General features: G+C 50.0%; 1 protein-coding gene across 2 annotated transcripts; it reads left to right on the top strand.

Annotated features, from left to right (window-relative positions):
* The first annotated feature begins 1,647 nt into the window (after positions 1-1,647).
* CCDC61 (coiled-coil domain containing 61) lies at positions 1,648-18,107 on the top strand. 2 transcript variants are annotated; one of them, XM_035120428.2, is made up of 14 exons: positions 1,648-1,737; positions 2,977-3,205; positions 3,506-3,588; positions 4,538-4,698; positions 5,563-5,715; positions 7,005-7,221; positions 8,786-8,868; positions 8,983-9,224; positions 10,199-10,277; positions 10,396-10,523; positions 12,185-12,263; positions 13,383-13,449; positions 13,612-13,684; positions 14,584-16,828. In XM_035120428.2, exons 2-14 carry the CDS (start codon positions 3,019-3,021, stop codon positions 14,679-14,681), a joined length of 1,650 nt encoding a protein of 549 aa, XP_034976319.1. In that variant the 5' UTR covers positions 1,648-1,737; positions 2,977-3,018; the 3' UTR covers positions 14,682-16,828. The 2 variants fall into 2 exon arrangements, with proteins under 2 accessions (XP_034976319.1, XP_034976320.1); XM_035120429.2 differs by lacking the exon at positions 5,563-5,715 and having other exon boundaries at positions 14,584-18,107.
* Positions 18,108-20,046: the final 1,939 nt, after the last annotated feature.

Raw genomic sequence — 20,046 nt, 5'->3', positions numbered from 1 at the left:
TTGTATCCCTCTATTACTACATTCCAGTCATGAGACTCATCCCACCAGGTTTCAGTGATGCCTATTATGTCATATTTAGTTTGCTGTACCAAGAGCTCAAGTTCATCTTGTTTATTTCCCATGCTCTGTGCATTAGTATACAGACATTGAAGACCGTTGATCATTCCCCCATGTCTCTTATTTAAGGATATTTTCGTCCCACCACTAGGTCTGCATGCTGCTTGCTCCATTTGGTCCTTGACATTTGGATGATCATCTTCAGCATTTGATAGACTCCTACCTTCAGGACCACTGTCTCCCTCCCCCACATAAGTCAGTTTAAAGCCCTCCTGATGAGGTTTTTGAGTTTTGTGGCAAAAACATTCCTCCCAACTTTTGTGAGGTGCAGTCCATCACTTGCCAGAAGTCCATCTTCAAGAAACTGCAGACCGTGATCTAGGAATCCAAACCGTTCCTGTTTGCACCATTTGCGAAGCCAGTTGTTCACTTCCCCTATTTTTCCCTCTCTCCCTGGGCCATGTCGTTCAACTGGGAGGACAGAAGAGATGACAATTTGTGCATCTAATTGCTTCAACTTCCTGCCCAGAGCCTCATAATCATTTTTGATCTTCTGTAAGCTATGGCTTGCAGTGTCATTGGTTCCCACATGCACCAAAAGGAAGGGGTATTTGTCGGTGGGTTTTATGATTCCTTGCAGCCGTTCTGTTACATCTTTGATCTTGGCCCCAGGTAGACAGCACACCTCTCGAGACATCTTGTCAGGCCCACAGATCACTGCTTCTGTACCCCTCAGTAGGGAATCCCCAATCACCACTACACGCCTCTTCATAGGCTTGGTTGGGATTCTTCTATGTGCTGTCCCTTCCGGCCTCGCTGGACATATAGAAAATATACCTTCTTCTCCCGGCCTCGCTGGACATATAGAAAATATACCTAGTTTTCAGTCATATCATGTCTTTTCAAGTCCTTCCTGACTTTGCTATTGTTGTTCAATACAGCTCTAAAAAATAGTGATTCATTAATTAATGTAATATAAGGCATACCTGATATAATTTTTTTTCCGCTAGTCACTTTCGGTCACTATCCTCATCCTACCTGGTTTGACCGTTCTTTCTTGGTTCTACGCTACATCACTTTCATTAAAAACCCAACGAAAGTTATTGCAAAGAAAGAAAAATAGCTTCGGCCTTAATAGGTGCGCGAGGTGTTGCTTTCACTTTCTGTTCCTCTACCCGTGCAGCTCCTTTCCCACCGTCTGCTCTTACCTGCCCTGGAACTCTCGCGATCCCAGCTGGAGAGCTCCCTCTCGGACCAGATCGCTCAGCAACGCGCTGAGCAACGCGCTCAACGGCCACTAGAGGGCAATAGACCAGCGCGTTTTCGCGCCCGCCCAGCCGCGGGCGCAGCTCTGGGCGGGGTTCTTGCTTGATGACCGAGGTCCCTTGGACCAATAAGCGCCGCCGGATCGTGCTTCCCGTCTCGGATTGGGTGCTCCATGCCCCCGCCCACACACTGAAAGAGAGGGAGGGAGCCGAGGAGAGGAGGGGCTTGTAGTGTTAGGGGCGGAGCCACCGCTCTGACTGACGGCGAGCGTCGCTTGCGAGGGAACCCTGGGAGGTGACTGACGTCGCCCCGAGCCAATGACGGTGCGGGAGCGGTTGAGCGGGCAGCCAATGGGAGAGCGGCGAGGAAGCGCCTTTCGCTGGAGACGGCAGTTGAGGTGGGGGCGGCGCGCAGGTAAGTTGGCTTTTTTGGGGGGGGGCTCCGTTCCCTATTTAAACCCCCGAACCCATCTCATTCCTGCCTCCCTCAAAACAGTAACCCCTCCCCCGGTCTCCTAATAGCTGCCTCCCCCCATTAATGCTAATTAACCCTAGGCAATTAGCGCTAATTAAGACCATAAGAAGACTCCTGCCTCAGAGTCCAAGCAGTAGCCCCTCCTAGTCCTAATAGCCGCCTCCCCCATTAATGCTAATTAACCATATGCAATTAAGACTAATTAATGCTAATTAACGCCCCCTATTAAGGACGTGAGAAGATTCCTGATTCAGACCCCGAACGGCAGCCCCTCCCACAGTTAATACCAATTGAAGCTAATTAACACCCTCCCTATTAAGACCATAGGAAGGCTGCTTTCTCAGACTCCAATCAGTAGCCCCTCCTACTCCCAATAGTCGTCTCCCAGCCTTAAATGCCAAGCATCTGCTGCCCTTAATTATTATCCCCTCCTTATTACTGCTAAATGCTATTTGAAGTCCCCACCACAGTTAAAAATATGTGGATAGCCTGGCTGGGTCAGCCGAAGGCCCGTCAAGTCCAGCTTCCTGCTATCAGAGGGGCCACCCAGGCCTCGACATTGGGAGCCTGCAAGGATAAATTGATGCTAATTAATCCACCATTGTGCTCATTATCACAGTTTCCCTATCCTTGTTGCAGATCCTCTGGGTGGAGCTTTTCGGTCCCTTGCTGCCAGTATTTAGGTTTGCATCCCATTTCCCCTCCCACTTGTCTCACCTTATTTTTCTGTTTTCCCAATCTTACTGAATCCAGCACTGTCCCTCCATTAGTCTGGTCAGTCGTGGCTACACTAGGCCATGAGACAAATTCAGGAAAATGGCACTAAGTGACTCTAGGACACTATGGGGGAGACAAAAAAATTAACAGTTCTCAGTTACTAGCCATTCTCTCCCGGCAGAAACATTTTTCTTAATTCTGAACCTGTGGGGTGAGAGAAACCATCATCCAAGGGACATCTGATAGAATCATAGAGTTGGGCCATCCAGTCCAACCCCCTGCCAAGCAGGAAACACCATCAAAGCATTCTTGACATATGCCTGTCAAGCCACTGCTTAAAGACCTCCAAAGAAGGAGACTCCACCACACTCCTTGATGTGTGTGTCTGTGTGTGATTTTGTGATTGCTTCACACCCTGCTGATAAACTTCCCTGCTCTTGTTCCCCCCCCCACCCCACATAGACAATTGCGTGTGGAAGGCTGCTGTTCAAGGCTGCCCACTTCATGCCCTGCGAGACGGGCATAGAGATTGCTGGGCGCAACATGGCCAAGCTGCACGGGCTGCAAGCGGACTATGTTTTCCGTGGTGTTGAGCACATTGTCCGGATGTCGGTGGACGGGAACCTTCTGGAAGTAGAAGTGGAGGACCGGCTCACCACGGACCAGTGGCGGGGGGAGTTTGATGCTGCTTGTGAGTAATGAATCTGACACTGAGGAAGCTCTGCTGATGTGAACAGCTTAGGAGGGGGAAGAGCTGTGAAATGCATTTTTTAGAAGCCCAACTGCACTATGCTGCTAGGCGGGAAACCGAACACCCCCTTTCTCTGCTTTGACTATCTGGCACGTGCAGAGATGACCCGGCTGCCCTCTGCAGTTTCCCTTCTGGCTCTGGTTTGTCCCTGCCTCTGCTGGGCGCTTGAAGCCCCGTGTCTTTAAGGGAAGGTCATCCATGCCAAAATTAGCATCCCTCATGTTTTACCTTTTCTTCCAGTCATTGAAGACCTCACTCACAAGACTGGGAATTTCAAGCAGTTTGGGATCTTCTGCAGCATGCTAGAGTCAGCCCTTTCCCAGGTGAGGCTCAGTTTGGCTTTGGGGCAGCCACAGAAAAGTCTATGGAAATGTGTTTTGGGCAGAGTTCCTCAGGCTTCTTGAGCATTGCCGCTTTCCTATGCTTCCTCTCCCTTTGGTCCCTTCTCCCCTGCCACCAACCATCCATTCCACAGGTGGGCATCTGGGAGATTTCTTCGTCTATAGTCCTCTCCTGGTGAGAACACTGCAGATACAGGTGAAACTCGGAAAATTAGAATATCGTCGAAAAGTGCATTTATTTCAGTAATGCAACTTATTATTATTAATTTTTTTAATTTTTTTTACAAATGCTTTCTTTTGGAAATTCCGCAGTAATAAAACAAATAGTTACAATAATACAAAAATAAACATTGCTATTATATTTCATTAATTACATTCCATTTATAATTGACCTGCCTAACGACAAATAATTACAATTACAACAAATAAAGGCTTGACATATCTTACTTTGCATGTCATGCATCTATCTCATATATTGGTTTCCCCTTTTAAGTTGTGTTACTGAAATAAATGCACTTTTCAACGATATTCAAATTTTCCGAGTTTCACCTGTAAAAGCCTCAATCTTTAAAAAACAAACAAACAGAAACACACATTAATAAGTAAATAGTGGGGGGACCCCGTTCTAATGTGGCTGATGCTGTTGGGAGTTGTAGTCTGAAACATCTGGCAGGCACCAGGTTTGAGAAGGGACCTCCAGAATGTCAGGCCTCCTTTATGTGTTTAACCCCCTCCCCCGGCTTTGACGACTTACAGTGTTTCTACCACATGCCCTGTCAGGTTCCTGCAACTTAAATCTTGCCACCATGAGCCCCTTAGTGTATTGAATTCCTGTCCTTCCCTGGTCCGAGAGTCGCTTCTTCCAGGATAAGGACTGGCTGTGTAAACGGTCCTTGGTGCGCTGCTGATTATGTGGGATTTTTCCCTATAGAGCAGCGAGTCGGTCACACTGGACCTCCTCACTTACACAGACCTGGAGTCGCTGAGAAACAGGAAGATTGGAGTGGGTCCCCGGCACATGGCAGCTGCCAAAAACTCCCCACTGAGCTCCAAGCGCTACCTCATCTTGATCTACTCGGTGGAATTTGACAGGTGAAAGGGGAATCCCGACTGCGTGTCCCGGTTACCAGCAGGGAGCCTTGGGGTGGCAAGGGGGCTTGGGAAAATGGAGGGCGCCTCATTTGTAGCTAAACAATCACCCAAATGCCCCGTAGCCAGCCACAAATTTATTGCAGGTGCGATGGGGACAGGTGAACCTGGCCTTTCTTGAAGACCCAAGTATCGCTGGGGGGCTGCCAGAGAGACTGCATAACCTTATAACTTGGAGGGAAGTGGCTAATGAAACCAGTCCTTCCCTTTGCTCTGTGGGAGGAAAGAGGAGGCAGAAGACCAGGGGGCTTTCCACTCCTCCTTTTTTGCTTCGAAAACAGCAAACAACAAGGCAGGAGCCAAGGCCCCTCCTGCCTCTTAGCCCAGGACTGTCCAGGGAGCTGCCCCACTTTTCCCAAGGGAAGAAAAGATTGTAAGATCAAGGACCACAGCAGTCTTTGCCAAGCTGGGGCCTTCCAGGCGCTTTGGACTACACCCACGTGGGGCTGATGGGAATTGTAGTTCAAAGTGGCTGGAAGGCCCCAGCTTGGCAAAGGCTGAAGGAGATGCATAGGAATAAGCATTCAGTATTGGTAGCAGTTACAGGGAAGAAAGTTCTTGCCTTTCTCTTTTTGTGGGTTGGTTTTGGTTGTCTCTTCTGGACAGGGAGGCAGGGAGCACTAAGGATTGCTAGCCAGTCCCCTCTTGGAAGGGGGCCTCTGCCCCCCACATCAAACCAAGTGTCAGCCTGGCCTGCTAAGCATCAGAACCAGCCCTGCCCACTGAGCCTTGACATTTACTCCTGTCTGCAGCGGGTGCAGTGCAGGAGGTCATGACTTGTGGTTGCACTTCCTTGTTTCTTGGCAGGATCCATTACCCGCTCCCCCTCCCTTACATGGGCAAGCCAGATCCCGTCATCTTGCAGAAGGTGATTCGGGAGCTCAAGGAGGAGTTGGCCCTGCTGAAGGCGAAGCCAAGCAAGGATTTCAGAGATGCTGAGATCCGCCGGCTTCGTGACGAGTGAGTGGCGGAGGCGGGGAGGGGAGGGGTAACGTGAACCATATCAGGAAGCTGCTCTCTGCAGGAGACATCAATGCGGCCTTCTGAATTTGCCGTTCCAGAATTTAGGAACCAGGATGTCTGTGGCACCAGGAAGTGGGTGTTTCAAGTGCTACTTGGAACTGCTGGGTTCTCTCCCGGGTACCAGGGAGAGTGGAAGGTGTTGGGGTTTTTGTAGGGAGGGAGAGATACTCAAGGACTGCATGTCCCATCTTTGGGAGCTATTTGTGATCACAGGCATGTAAATGCTTCTTTGGAGTCAGTTTTCCTCCTCAAAGCATTGTTCTGATCTGACTAATCCCTACTGATTTAAAATACAACCCTTAAATCTACCATATTGATCTGTTGCTTCCGTATACAAATGTTCAAGACAGCATACAAAGAGCAAACAATCCAAATTAAGTCTTATCTGCCTCAGCTCGAAAATCCAAACATGGGCAAGTATTAAAGTGGCAGTGAAGCAAACTCTGCGGCATCTCATGGGTTTGAGAAGGAGACGCTGTGTGAGGAAATGATGCAACAGGTCTGCCCTATTACCAGGAAGCAGCAGGAGTCAGGAGAACTGTGACAGTTGTATTTATTTATGAACAGCAGATCAACACTTCTGCATAGCAGCTAAGACTTGCTAGACAGGCAAAGCTAAGCTTCCCATTCATCCATAGAGGGAACCACACCCAGTGAGAGGAGCTTTTATTACAGGTCTGGCGTGTCTTTTAAGGAGACAGGCCAGACACTTTACAATATCAGTCTGGAAATGCAATGCAGCAGGAGACTGGGAGTGCAGCTGCTCTTTCCTTGAAGAGATGATGATGATGATGATTAATTCAATTTATATACAAGTTTGCTTCAGTTTATGAACGCTTCTGTTTATGAACAGACTTCCAGAACCAATTGTGTTCATAAACCGAGGTACCACTGTACTGCCGTTTATCAAAAGATCCCAGGGTGGTGTACAACATTAAAAACACATTACAGAACATCAATGATAAAAAGCATACTGACAGACATAAAATAGTCATCATAATAACAGTCCACTGCCCCACACTTTCACGGGCCCTTAGATTATTTAATAGCCATAGGCCTGGGAAAAGAGGAATGGTTTTTTGCTGGACGTCTAAAGACAAAACTGGCTTTGCAAACCCATCTTTCAGTGCTTAAAACAACCTTTTCCAAACCTCAGGTGCAGGAAAGCTCAAGTCTCAAGTCTTGCATGGACTGCCACTGATCCTTTCCAATGCTACCTTTTTCAGGCTGCAGCACACCTTGGAGGAGAAACAGTCAGTGGAGACGGTCTTGCTGGGCCTTCAGGAGGAGCTGAAGCTCACCAACAAGAGCAGCGCCTTCAAGGAGGTCAAGATTCTCAAGAAGGTCGTGCAGAGCCTCGAGGAGGAGCTGACCAAGGAGAAGGCGAAGCACCAGCGGCTCACTAACAAGCGCCTGCAGGAGAGCCGGCAACTTGCCGACGAGGTGGGCTGGGCCTTTGCCTTATAGGATCCGCCTTCCACTGGGCGGGGGGGGGAGAGGGCTATATTAGGCTGCTGAAATGACAAGGACCTCAGTACGGAAGTGCTTGTCCGAGCTCAGTTCTACTACTGAAAACAAATCCTTAGGTGTGGAACGTGCTCAGATACACCTCCTGGTCTTTAATTCCCACTGTGTCCTTTCCACTTCATCTGGGGGGTTCGAGGTAGAAAAACGCCAAAGAACAAATAAGCCTGGAATCTGCCCACCCTTAGTGGAAACGGCAAGGCTCCTCTCTTCCCTCCGACAAGAGCCGTGGGAACCCTTGTGGGCTGGGGGAGGGGTCATGGTGAGGAGAGAGGGATGGATGGCCAGCCTTCCTCCAAGACTAGGGACCCCTAGAAACACCAGCTCCTTCATTCCATTCACTTTTAATTTGCATACTGCCTTTATGTATTACTCTACGCAAGGCGGCTTACGACAAAACATGCAACAAAGATCACACACCTTTGAGTAATCAAATCCAATACAGCAAAGTCATAATAAAAACATAAACAACTTGCAGCAAGTAATATTCAGTAATCCATTAGAACGTAATAGAACACAATAACACTGATTCTCAAAATATCAGTAAATAATAATTAAACAGAAATTCACTCTTAGCAATTACAGTGGTACCTCGGTTTTTTGAATGCCTCCATAGTTGAACATTTCGGAACTTGAACACCAAAAAGCCAGAAGTAAATGCCTCAAGTTTTCGAAAGCACCTCGGAAGTCAAACAGGAAACGCAGCTTCCATTTTGAGTTTTCCATACAGTGATAACAACAACAACAACAGTAACAACTACTACTACTACTACTACTACTTTTATTTGTATCCTGGCCGAAACCGGGCTCAGGGCGGCTAACATCAAATATATAACATTGGTATAAAATCAAACAATAATTAAATTATCTCCTAAAAACAAGTCAGGATCAAATTAAAATCCTAATTCCGCAAGATTAGGGTTGGGAACAGTAAATGCTCCCTCTGGTTACAAACTTAATTTGTTCTGGAGGTCCGTTCTTAACCTGAAATCATTCTTAATCTGAGGTACCACTTTAGGTAATGGGGCCTCCGGCTGCTGCCGCGCCGCTGGAGTGTGATTTCTGTTCTCATCCTGAGGTAAAGTTCTTAGCCCGAGGTGGTACTACCAGGATAGCGGAGTCTGTAACCCGAAGTGTTTGTAACCCGAGGTACCCCACTGTATTGAGGCTTCCATTTTGAGGCTTCCGCTTTCAGTTTTCGGACGTTGCGGAACTCGGAACGGACATCTGGAACGGATCACATTTGAAAACTGTGGTACCACTGTACAATAAATAACTGCTAAACGAGAATCAACGAAAACAGCAGCAAGTCACAATGCATAAAATGCCCCACCACATAAAAAAAAAACCCCATGTGAAAGGGTCACATTCTGCAAATATCCACCCTGGACTCCTAGGTACCGACTCTGCTTTAATATACCCCCCATTATTCAGCCTGAGCCTTAACACAAGGCCCCAAAAGAGATCTTTCTGCCCACTGCAGCTGGCGGAGATGAAAGCGACAGAGAGGAGCCTCCGGATTCGCGTGAAGAACCTGACCAACGAGCTGGCCTTGTACAAGAAAGGGTGAGCACTCCTGACCCCTCAGCCACTCTGCTTTGCTGTCAAAGGCAGCAGTTTCTATGCCAGACGCAAACCCACCTCTCTAGCTGCAGGCGTTCCTTTCTCTCCCCTCCTCAGGCGCTTCACCCCCTCCGGACCATCTCCCCAGAACCATCCTGCGCCTCCTCGCAATTTTGCGCACCCCACCCTGTCCCGAGGCAGCACCAAGAAGAAAGACGTACGCCGCTCCACCTCGGAGGAGCGCTCAAACTCCCGGGAGCGCAGTGGCGCCTGGGGGCCAAGCCGGCAGAGGTCCACCTCCAGGGAGGGGCACAACGGGAGCCAGGGCCGCCTCCCTCGACAGTCCCCGTCTCCTACAGGTGAGAGGGGTGGGTCACCCTCACCATTCCCCCCCTTCCCACCCCCCTCCTTGGCACCAGGCCTGGCTAGCACAGTGGCCAGAAGGAAGGAGCCTCCTTCGAAGGGGGTGTGCTGGGCACAGGGAGGAGCAGGCCTCATTATTCTCTCCCTCCCTGCCTCCAAGTTACCAACAGCTCAAGGTGCCAGGCAAGCTGAGCTGCCTTTTTTAGCACACATTCTGTTTCATCCGCTAGATCAGAGGGGGAGGGCCGGAGTCAAGTCCTGCAGCTCGTGAAACTACTCTTCTGACACCGCATCTCTTGCTTCTGAGATATTCCGCATGTTAGAAGAGCCTTAGCTCTGGGATAGCTCAGTTGGTAGAGTGTGCAACTCTTGATCTCAGGGTTGTGGGTTCAAGCCCTACCTTGGGCAAAAAAATCCTGCATTGCAAGGATTGAACTAGGTGACCCGTGTGGTCCCTTCCAACTCTGAATTTATTATCAGGTCAAAGGCCCGTCTAATCCAGCACTCTGTCCTCATGGTGGCCAGCCCAGGAGCAGAAGTGAGCACGCTCCCATCAGGGTTCCCCAGTAGCTCATATTCAGAGGCATTCTTGCTGCCATGCTTAGCTGTAACAATAGGGGCTAGAAACTTGCTTGCCGGTTTTTGAAACCGAGAACTGTGCCAGAGACCAAATCCCACAACCGTGGAATAGAGGACCCCTCAAGACCTTATCTAAGCACGATGTCTCCAAAGCTAGAATCCACATCCCATCTTGTGCGAAGAATGACGGGCTTCTTAACTCTCTGCAGGCAAAGCAAATCCTTGCCTTTTCAGCAAGGCTGCCTTTGCCTTGGGCACGAAGTCAACCCAGAACTGAGCACTGGGAGCTTGTGCCCTGTAAGCAGACCAGGTCCCTTCTGCTTCGCAGGACAGAACTGCCATAAGATGCCCTTCCTGCTTGACCGTCCTCTTTCCCTCTCCTTCCCTGTAGGACCCCGGGCACCACGCTTTGACCCCACCGCCTTTGTGAAGGCCAAGGAGAGGAAGCAGAAGGAAGCGGAGCAGAAAAAGTGAGTCGCTCACTTCAAGGGTCTGCCTCTCCCTGCCGCTCCCCCAACCCCGGCGGCTGCAGGATCCAGGCAAGGGCGAACGGCGCTACTTGGGCTAATTTGTTCTGTCTCCCTCCAGAGAGCGATGCCTGCGGCGGGGGATGGGAGACACCCCACCCAGTGGTTGGTGCCACCGCATGCAGTCCAGGGGCCCATCGGCTTTCAGCACCAGCGGTCTTGGGAAAAGCCGGGGCAGGAGTTCTTCAGGTGTGTCTCGCTGGGTCCTTGCTCCCTGTTTCGTGTGCCACGCCAATGACGCACCCAGAAGCATGGATGTGCCAGGCACCAGGTCCCTGCCTCAAGGAGCTTCCAAAACCTCAGTTGGAGATGGGGAGGGAAGTGGGCAGGCGTACGTGGGGGGAATAGGCAATCGATTACGCATATTTTCATACTAGGCTGGGTTACAGGGCAGAATGGGAACTAGGGGGTTGCGGCAAAGGCTTTGCTTTGAGGAGGGACATAGGTGAAGTAAGGTTCTCCAGAAGCAGAGCAGGTGGGGCTGCAAGGGAGAAAACGCCAGGGGTCCTTGGGGTAGAGAGAGCCAGGGGTGCTGCACCAATGAGAGTGACAGACCAGGACCTGGGAGAGACCAGGGTTCAAGTCCCTCACCCGGCCATATTGAAGTTCGCCGGGTGACACTGGCTCAGTCACTGCCTCTCAACCTCATCTGCCTCACAGGGTTGTTGTGGAGATAAAACTGATTAGGTGGAGAACAATGTATGCCACCTAAAGCTCTTTGGAGGGGGAAAGCTGGGATATAAATAAATAGATAATGGAGCAGGGGACCTTTGGACAACTTAGGAGTAGATCTGAAGTGGGGTAAATCACAGGCTGGGATGTATAAGTGGGTTGGGCCTTTGACAGTAGGGACTAGGAACTTGTGCTGTATCTGGGAGCATACAGGAAGCCCGTGGAGCATACAGGAAGTGGGGTAGTCATGGGATTAGAGCAACTGGAGGTTGATTTTGGAAACGGAGTGCCAGCTAGATTGGAGGCGATTAAAGGTGAGACAAGGGAAGGCCAGAGAAGAGGGGATTGCAGGAGTGTGGCGGAGAAAGGCAGAGGGCCCAGGCCAGAGTCTTTGAGCCTTCCAGGTCCTTTCTCCAGCTGCTTCCCAAATTGAGCAAGCTGGCTTGTGAGCTCTCCTGTTCGATGCCTGGCTGGCGCTAAATGAATACGGCCCAAGCAAAAGTGACAAGTGTGCGGAGATGTTTGTCTGATTGGGGAAATTAGCTTTTTACTCCGTTCTGAACATTCCCCGCACGTGCAAACTTGCCTTATTTCTGCCAGCAGCTTCCTGTCCTGTCTTGTCTTTCTGCACGTGCTCACAACAGTTTGAAATCACAATAAATATTTTGAAATACTGTATAAAATAGCAGTTTAAAAAAGAATACATGAGTTGGAGCTGACGTGTAGAGATGTTTCCGTTCATTCTTCTTCTGCTTTGTTAGTCCTTGCGTGAAATTCACTTTCCTTGCCATCGCTCCCCCGTCTCTCCTGCCTCCTCTCTGCTCCTTCCTTGTCCGCAGTGCACAAGCCCTCCTGCATGAGGTTCTCTTTGCCTCCCATCTTGCCCTTACAAGAGCTGTGCTCTCTTGCTGTCTGCTTTGCCCTGAACCTTCGAAATGTCTGTGAACATCCCGTGACATTGTAGCAGGCTTCACAGTAGATCAGCAAGGAGAGATTCTTGTAGGTGCCCATCAGGCTTTAGTTTATGGCATTTATAGTTTGCTTTCTTTTTGCCCATTACACCTGGATTATATGTTCCAAGAGTCACTTTACACAGACACGTCGCAGCGTTTGGGTGACTTGCCTGTGTGAAAGGGTCTTTGCCTCACCTGATCTCACCCTATGCACTTTTCCTGCAGTGGAAAGCTTCCGCAGTCGGCGCTCATCCGCAAGCTCGGGGAGCGAACTGGACGATTACTCTGAGCCTGCTGCCCCAAGGTAAGGAAGGTGGGGCAGTGCAGCTACCTTGTATGCTGTGCTGCAATGCCGAGCCGCTTCCTGCCAAAACCCCGCACTTAGCTTTAAAAATCAAGCTTCCTATGGGAGCAGAAGCAAATATGATAAAGCTGCAGCAAATATTCGCATTGCCAAGCAGGTCACACGCCCCTGTTCTCAAGAGGAAGGTCAATACTAGGAATCCATGGCAGCTGTCAACCAGCTCCATCTGGCATGCAGCCTGAGACCCTACCTGCCCGCGGACTGTCTCCCCAGAGTGGTGCATGCTCTAGTTATCTCCCGCTTGGACTACTGCAACACGCTCTACGTGGGGCTACCTTTGAAAGTGACCCAGAAACTACAATTAATCCAGAATGCGGCAGCTAGACTGCTGACGGTTAGGGGCCACCGGGACCATATAACACCGGTCCTGAAAGACCTACATTGGCTCCCAGTACGTTTCCGAGCACAATTCAAAGTGTTGGTGCTGACCTTTAAAGCCCTAAACCAGGCATCCCCAAACTGCGGCCGTCCAGATGTTTTCGCCTACAACTCCCATGATCCCTAGCTAACAGGACCAGTGGTTGGGGAAGATGGGAATTGTAGTCCAAAACATCTGGAGGGCCGAAGTTTGGGGATGCCTGCCCTAAACGGCCTCAAAGGCCCAGTATACCTGAAGAAGCGTCTCCACCCCCATCGTTCAGCCAAGACACTGAGATCCAGCTCTGAGGGCCTTTTGGCGGTTTCCTCACTGCGAGAAGTGAGGTTACAGGGAACCAGACAGAGGGCCTTCTCAGTAGTGGGTGTCTGCCCTGTAGAACGCCCTCCCATCAGATGTCAAGGAAATAAACAGCTATCTTGACTTTTAGAAGACATCTGAAGGCAGCCCTGTATAGGGAAGTTTTTAATGTTTGATGTTTTATTGTGTTTTTAATATTCTATTGGAAGCCGCCCAGAGTGGCTGGGGAAACCTAGCCAGATGGGTGGGGTATAAATAATAAATTATTCTTATTATTAAGGGCTTTGCCTGGCTCAGACACAGAGTTTGGGGTTGGGACATGATTGCAATTGGAGCATTCTTAGCCTGATCCAGCCTGATGGGTTGTGTGTGTTGTCCCTTAGGGGGAGGAAGCGAGCGGTGAGGGGCAGGAAGCCTCTGAGTTCCTCGTCCTGGAATGGCAGTACCGTGGTAAGCAGCCAGCCACGTCGAGGTTCCTCTTTGGCAGAAAAGTGCCGGGCAAGCTGAGCTCGCCGTCTGCTGAGACTCCTGGGCACTGGGGGGGGGGGGCGGGTCTTGGGTTTTCTTTGCTATCAGAGGTGAACTGACCAGTGCCACTCATTCTCCATGCAGATTCCCCACACGGATGGTGGCCACAGGAAGCACCTGGCCAGCACACCTACCACAGGCCTGCGAGCGGACAAAGGTAAATCCCCCGGGGTCTCCAGTGGCCTCTTGAGCTGAGGCGGCGCAGAGACTGGAGTGGGTTGACCTCAGGGAAACAGTGAAGTGTAATCCCCTCTTGAGAGCTAGTGTGGCATAGCAGTTGAGAGTGTCGGGAGACCAGGGTCCGACTCTTCTATCGACTGTGAAGGGTGACCTTGGGCCAGTCCCTGGCTCTCGTCCCAACTTATCTCGCAGGGTGGTTGTGAGAATCAAATAAGAGAACCATGTACGCCAGTGCTTGCCAACCGGGGGCCCAAGGATATTCCAAGGGAGCCACAGATGAAAAATGCATAAATGAGAGGCCACAGCATAAGGCTAGGCGGCCACAGAGGGAAGTGAGAAGAGAAGATTTTTTTAAAAAAAAAACATCCTGATTGGCTGGCTATCTGCTTGGCCAATCACAAGTAGGTAAGGGGGCGGACCACCAGGGCCCAGTGCTCCTTTTTGCCCTGTGCGTTTTCTTGGAGCAGTCCTGGGTGTTTTTTCTGGCAGCAGAGGGCGATCGCTGAGGCCCCCATTTTGACCAGTAGGGTCTGCGATCTAGAAACCCTAAGTCAGGTAAGTGCGGTGATGGGCTGGCAGTGGGTAGGGTTGGGTGAGGTGGAGCTGCTTGTTGCCACCAGTGCTGGGCCTGTTATTGCTTGCTTGCTTGCTTATGCTAAGCCAGCCTATTGGCTCATCTGCATTGTCCACACTGGCTGGCAGCAGGGTTTCAGATAAGGGGAATTCCCAGTCCTCCCTGGAGATTTTACCTAATTATTATTGGGCTGTGCCTCCAAGCCATAGCTAGCCCTTCCTCATTAGGCCTTGCCCAGAAAGTTGCGCCCCAGTCTCCCGGTCCTCTCGCATGGCAGTAACTCCGGTTGTCTTGTCCCACAGAGAACCTATACGACGAGCCGGCGGCTGACCTCTCAGAGATTGACGCTCGGCTGCAGGCGCTGCAGGAATACATGAATAAACTTGAGACCAGAACATAACCCCTGGAGTAGAACAAATTAAGAGGGCCTCTGGGCCAGAATACAGGGAGCCTCCTTCCCCCACCCACCCCGGTTTGGAGTCCTCTTTCGGGTTTCTTTAGACAGAGTCATGGGCCTGAAAGAGATGGTGGTGGGAAGCACGGATTTGTAAACATTCATGTACAGCAAGCACACACAAAAGTGGGTGCCTTAAGGGACTAGAAGCTTCAGAGCCCCCCCCCCCCCGTGCTGCTCTGATGCTGCTTAGGACCTGATCGATGTGTAGCTTGCTCGACATACAGGAGGGCATTGAACCCTTTAGCCCAGGCATCCCCAAACTTCGGCCCTCCAGATGTTTTGGACTACAATTCCCATCATCCCTGACCACTGGTCCTCTTAGCTAGGGATCATGGGAGTTGTAGGCCAAAACATCTGGAGGGCCGCAGTTTGGGGTTGCCTGGTTTAGCCTTACTTAGTCCTTTTGTATCCAATCTTGCCTTTTAAAAAGGGGGAGATGGAGCACCCCTTGGCCATCAGATCATCCTTCTTTAAGACTCCCCTCCTAATTCCACCTGCTCTCTTACCCCTTTAGTTCTGAGCCTTTAAGAAACCAGGGTGTGCAGCTTGAGGTCAAAATTGGGCTCTCCCTCGCTGCTTGCTCTCAGGAAGGCCTTCCTGAGACAAAGAAAATGACTTCCCTTTTACGGAGTCGCTCTCTCCTTCCAGTTGCTTCCAGGCCCTCTCTGGCATGAAGGTGGTAGCTGCTTTGGGGGCACAAATTCAGATCTCTTCCTGGGGTGGGGAGAAGGGAAGGAATTTCTTGGCTCAAAAATATGGCCAAGTGAGAGATTGCAGGCTTAGGCGGAAAATCTTTGGGCTGCCTGTGAGAGATCCTAGTAGGGAATGGTTCCATTCACCAGTTTTACTTCTCAGCTAGGCACCAAAGGGAAGCTGAACTGACAAAGCCACTGGCTTTAACATTTTCCTTTTAAAGAACTGCTTTTGCCCAGCCTCTTTAGGCCTAGTATCTCTTCTGGGTTGGATGGTGATGTGTTAAACAGCATCCTTGTTCCCTCGGCTGTGCAGTTGGGAGCCTGTTCCCAGTTGTGACATATCCTTTTGGCCTGTTTTGACTGCTCGCTTGAGCCAGGCACCTTTGCAAGGGGCAAATGCAGCTGGGGGTTGTGTCAGTCTGCCCTCAAGCAGGCTGGTTCGTAAACCTTTATGTGTGGTCTCTTCTAAACATTCCATGAAATTCTCTCGACAACAGTTTTTAATGGATGGTGGTCGTCTCTTTTCCCTGTCTGCCTATCTCCCAGTGTGTCTCTTGCTGTGTGCAGTGATCCTATTTTGTAAATAAACACTTTTTTCCCTAACACACCGGTCTCCGTCTGATCCACTGGTATCTTGGCACTCCTGTGTTCCCATGCTAGTTTAAGAAGAACCTAACAGATCAGACAAAACGTCTGTCCAGCCCAGCCAAATCCCTCTAGGAAATCCAAAAGGAAGATATCAGGGCAGTAGAGTGCTGCTGCTGCTGCTGCTGCTGCTGCTGCTGCTGCTCCTCTCTGATCCTGGAAGGCTGTTGCCATCCGTCTCGAAAAACAATGGAGTGTGCTTATAGGGGTGAAGTCAAACTGCTGTGTGAGCAGCAATGAAGCACCAGGAGTGCAAGCCTGGGCAAGGTGTCTGGACGTCCCAAGCTCTCCAGTCACAGGCACGGGAGAGCAAGCTGGTGGAGGCTGAAATGCTCTTTGCACATGTTCAGAGGGAAATGCTCTGAAACTGCTTTCCCCAGGATCAAGCCCCAGCCTTCAAAATAGGTTTGTCGTCTTCCTGTTGCTGCATCAGCTGGCAAAGTGAGGGTTAAAGAGCATCTGTTGTTCAAGAAGAGGAGGTGGAATTGACAGAAAAGGCCAGTCTCCTGAAATTCAGGCTGTGTATATCTGAGGGCTGGAAGGAAGCGAAGTGCAACATGGGAGCAACTTTAAATGGAGAGCGCTAGACTAGGATATCTTCAGTTTTAATCTGGCACCCCCGGTGCCTGCAGAAGTTCTCCTAACCCAGGTAAGCTATATAATGATGACTGGGTCCATTATTTAAAAACTTGCTGCTGAGCGACTAAATCTGCACATCATCAATTCTTCGGCGCTGCTGATGTACCAGTCCAGCATCGCATTGTGCCACTGTGTGATGCCTGGCATTCCAACACGTTTTCTGTGTGTTTCTGTGATGGTGAGCGCATTAAATGCCCTTTTCAAGATCACAGACCTTGTTGTTTTCCTTCTTATTTTTAACAACAGCTCTGCGGGGTCGGACCAAAATGGGTCTGCCTCTAGTATAGCGCCTCTGCAGGGCTTCTCAAGGCAGTCAGCTCATCTGCTTCCAGAAAGTCCTCTCCCAGCTGTTGCCCCAGACACTCTGAGCAGCTTCCAACATATATAACAATACATTTTAAAACTTCCCTATACAGGGCTGCCTTCAGGTGTCTTCTAAAGGTTGTATAGTTGCTTATCTCCTTGACATTTGATGGGAGGACATTCCACAGGGACGGCACTACTGCAGAGGAGGAAGACACTCTCTTACAGAGCCACAGCCGTTGCTCCTCTGGCTGCTTTTTCACATCCTTGCCAACGTTAAGGGTCTCTCATTGCTCTGCCCTCTTTGGCCTCCTGCCTCCACCGATAGGCGGCCACCGAAGGGTTCTCCAAGAGGCAAATGTGGCCCTTGTCTGGAACAGTTTCCCCATCCCTGTGAAGTGAGGTGTCAAAGGCTACCCAGACGCAAGACAGCAATCCTCTCCCCTGCTTTTACAGCCGCCTCAAGCCTCCGTAATAAACAGCCATGGATTTCCTCCCTCCTGCTTCAAGGAGATAAACGGCACTGGCAATTGAGGGTCCTGCTACTCGCCTGATGTGAGGAAGGCAATTTCTGGCTTGGCTGACTTTGATTGTCGTCTTCCAAGGACCTGAGGGATGGCTCAAAAGAGGCCTGGCTGAGGAGTCCGGGGAGAAAAGAGAGACGCTGTGGGAGAGAAAAATACCAAAATGCCACAATTAAGCATATTTGCAGAACTGCCGTTGATATGGCAATGGACGTGACGATCAATGGTGCCTATGGCACGATTTATCCACCACCAAGGGACGCGGGTAGTGCTGTGGTATAAACCACTGAGTCTCTTGGGCTTGCCGATCAGAAGGCTGGCAGTTCGCATCCCCGTGACAGGGTGAGCTCCCATTGCTCTGTCTCAGCTCCTACCAACCTCACAGTTCGAAAACACGCCAGTGCAAGTAGATAAATAGGTACCGCTGCAGCGGGAAGGTAAACTGCATTTCTGTGCACTCTGGTTTCCGTCATGGGATTCTGTTACGCCAGAAGCAGTTTAGTCATGCTAGCCAGTAATCCATCAAACATTAAAAGCTTCCCTAATCAGGGCTGCCTTCAAATGTCTTCTAAAAGTCTGGTAGTTGTTGTTCTCTTTGACATCTGGTGGGAGGGCGTTCCACAGGCTGGGTGCCACTACTGAGAAGGCCCTCTGCCTGGTTCACTGTAACTTGGCTTCTCGTAGCGAGGGAACCGCATCCCCATAGTCGCCTTTGACTGGACTTAACCGTCCAGGGGTCCTTTACCTCATCCTTTATTCACCACCACCCCCTGCCCTCACTTGTCGGCCTTTATTGGCTCCAGGTCGGGGATGGGCAACGTCAAATGTGCCACCTGCCCCCCAACTAGCAAGGGCATCTCAAAGGCACCAAACTGGTGAAGGCTGCGTTAAAGGAATGTGACAGGCACATCATCTCCTGTTGCAACCACAATGAATCCCTAAGAAGAGCTCTGAGGTTTCCAGCAACTAGGATTCAAAAGCATTGATGTCTCTAGCTGTGGAGGCAAAGCGTAGCCATTGTGGCTCCAACCATCGATAAATCCAGCAATGGTTGTGTTGTGGTTTGTGGCTGGGAGATTGTCATAATAATTTCATTCAGTTCATTTCTATACCGCTTTGTATTTTTTTAAGGAGGGGGGGGGTGTTGTCAAAGCGGTTATTTTAAAAATAAATGCTGGGAAAGCGAGGTGGGAAGATCTGTCCGTGGTGCTGAAAAGAGTATTGCAACCACATTGGCCACCCAAGGGGCCACCTGCAAACCCTGAATCTCACCCTGCTCTCTGCAGAGGAGAGTATCCCTTCTCATTCGACATTCTTTTCCTTCACCCCATCCCCACCAACAGAGGCCTACGGGGCATTCAGACACAGGGCATTGCATTAGCTTCCTCAAGTATAATGCTGGCGGTTCTGTCACATTTTCTAATGTTCCTTTCTAATATTATTGGTTGGTTTTTGTTTTATTACGTATTGGGCATTGTGTGTTCTCATTTTGTATTCTTACGCTGCAAAGTGGCCTGTGATCTTCGAGTAGAAAAATACCATACCAATAACAAACTTTGTTGGGCTCTAAGGTGCTGCTGGAAATAATTTTTATATTTTGTTTCAATTACAGCAAACCAACACGGCTACCTGCCTGTAACAACAACAACAGAATTAATAGTGGAATGGTGCATTTTAAACTGATGTAATGTTGTTGTTATTTTGTTGCTGTTGTTTACCTGCCTGTCACTCTAAGGTCCCAGGGCAGTTACAGCTTAGGAGACCCCTATTCCCCTCCCTGAACTACAATTCCCAGAGCTCCCAGGGAAAAGGAGTGAAGGGAATACAGCAGAAGAATAAATATCCCAGCACCTCTCTAATGAAGTGCTTTCATAGATAAAGGGACATGATTGAAGTTGCTCCTTTCTCAGCTTGCTGAAAATGATTGGGATGGGGTCCTTGTTCCAGATTACAACAAGGCGGCCTTTACTGCAATGAAATTCTGTTTTAAGTGTTCTGCTTATCATTCCAAAATCCTGGTTGGAGAGAGAGAGCATTCAGTGATATTTGGATACTTTAAAAAAGACAGGGAGTTGATTGAGAAGTAGCCATTTAAAAAGAACACAGGGATGGCAGCTAAGATTTTAAAAAAAAGGTAAAGGGACCCCTGACCATTAGGTCCAGCCGCGGACGACTCTGGGGTTGCAACGTTCATATCGCGTTATTGGCCGAGGGAGCCGGCGTACAGCTTCCGGGTCATGTGGCCAGCATGACTAAGCCGCTTCTGGTGAACCAGAGCAGCGCACGGAAATGCCGTTTACCTTCCCGCCGGAGCGGTACCTATTTATCTTCTTGCACTTTGATGTGCTTTCGAACTGCTAGGTTGGCAGGAGCTGGGACCGAGCAACAGAAGCTCACCCTGTCATGGGGATTCGAACTGCTGACTGTCTGATCGGCAAGCCCTAGGCTCTGTGGTTTAGACCACAGTGCCACCCGCGTCCCTGGCAGCTAAGATAAACACTG

Source organism: Zootoca vivipara, chromosome 6 (assembly GCF_963506605.1).
Source record: "Zootoca vivipara chromosome 6, rZooViv1.1, whole genome shotgun sequence".
NCBI lineage: Eukaryota > Metazoa > Chordata > Lepidosauria > Squamata > Lacertidae > Zootoca > Zootoca vivipara.
The sequence above is the reverse complement of the archived record's forward strand: the minus strand, read 5'-3'. Positions and strand labels throughout refer to the sequence as shown.

Coding starts and splice junctions, on each gene's coding strand:
- CCDC61 (XM_035120428.2), top strand. CDS start 3,019: ATGCCCTGCGAGACGGGCATAGAGATTGCTGGGCGCAACATGGCCAAG. Junction 3,589..4,537: donor TAGAGTCAGCCCTTTCCCAG/GTGAGGCTCAGT, acceptor TTTTCCCTATAG/AGCAGCGAGTCGGTCACACT. Junction 10,278..10,395: donor AAGGAAGCGGAGCAGAAAAA/GTGAGTCGCTCA, acceptor GTCTCCCTCCAG/AGAGCGATGCCTGCGGCGGG.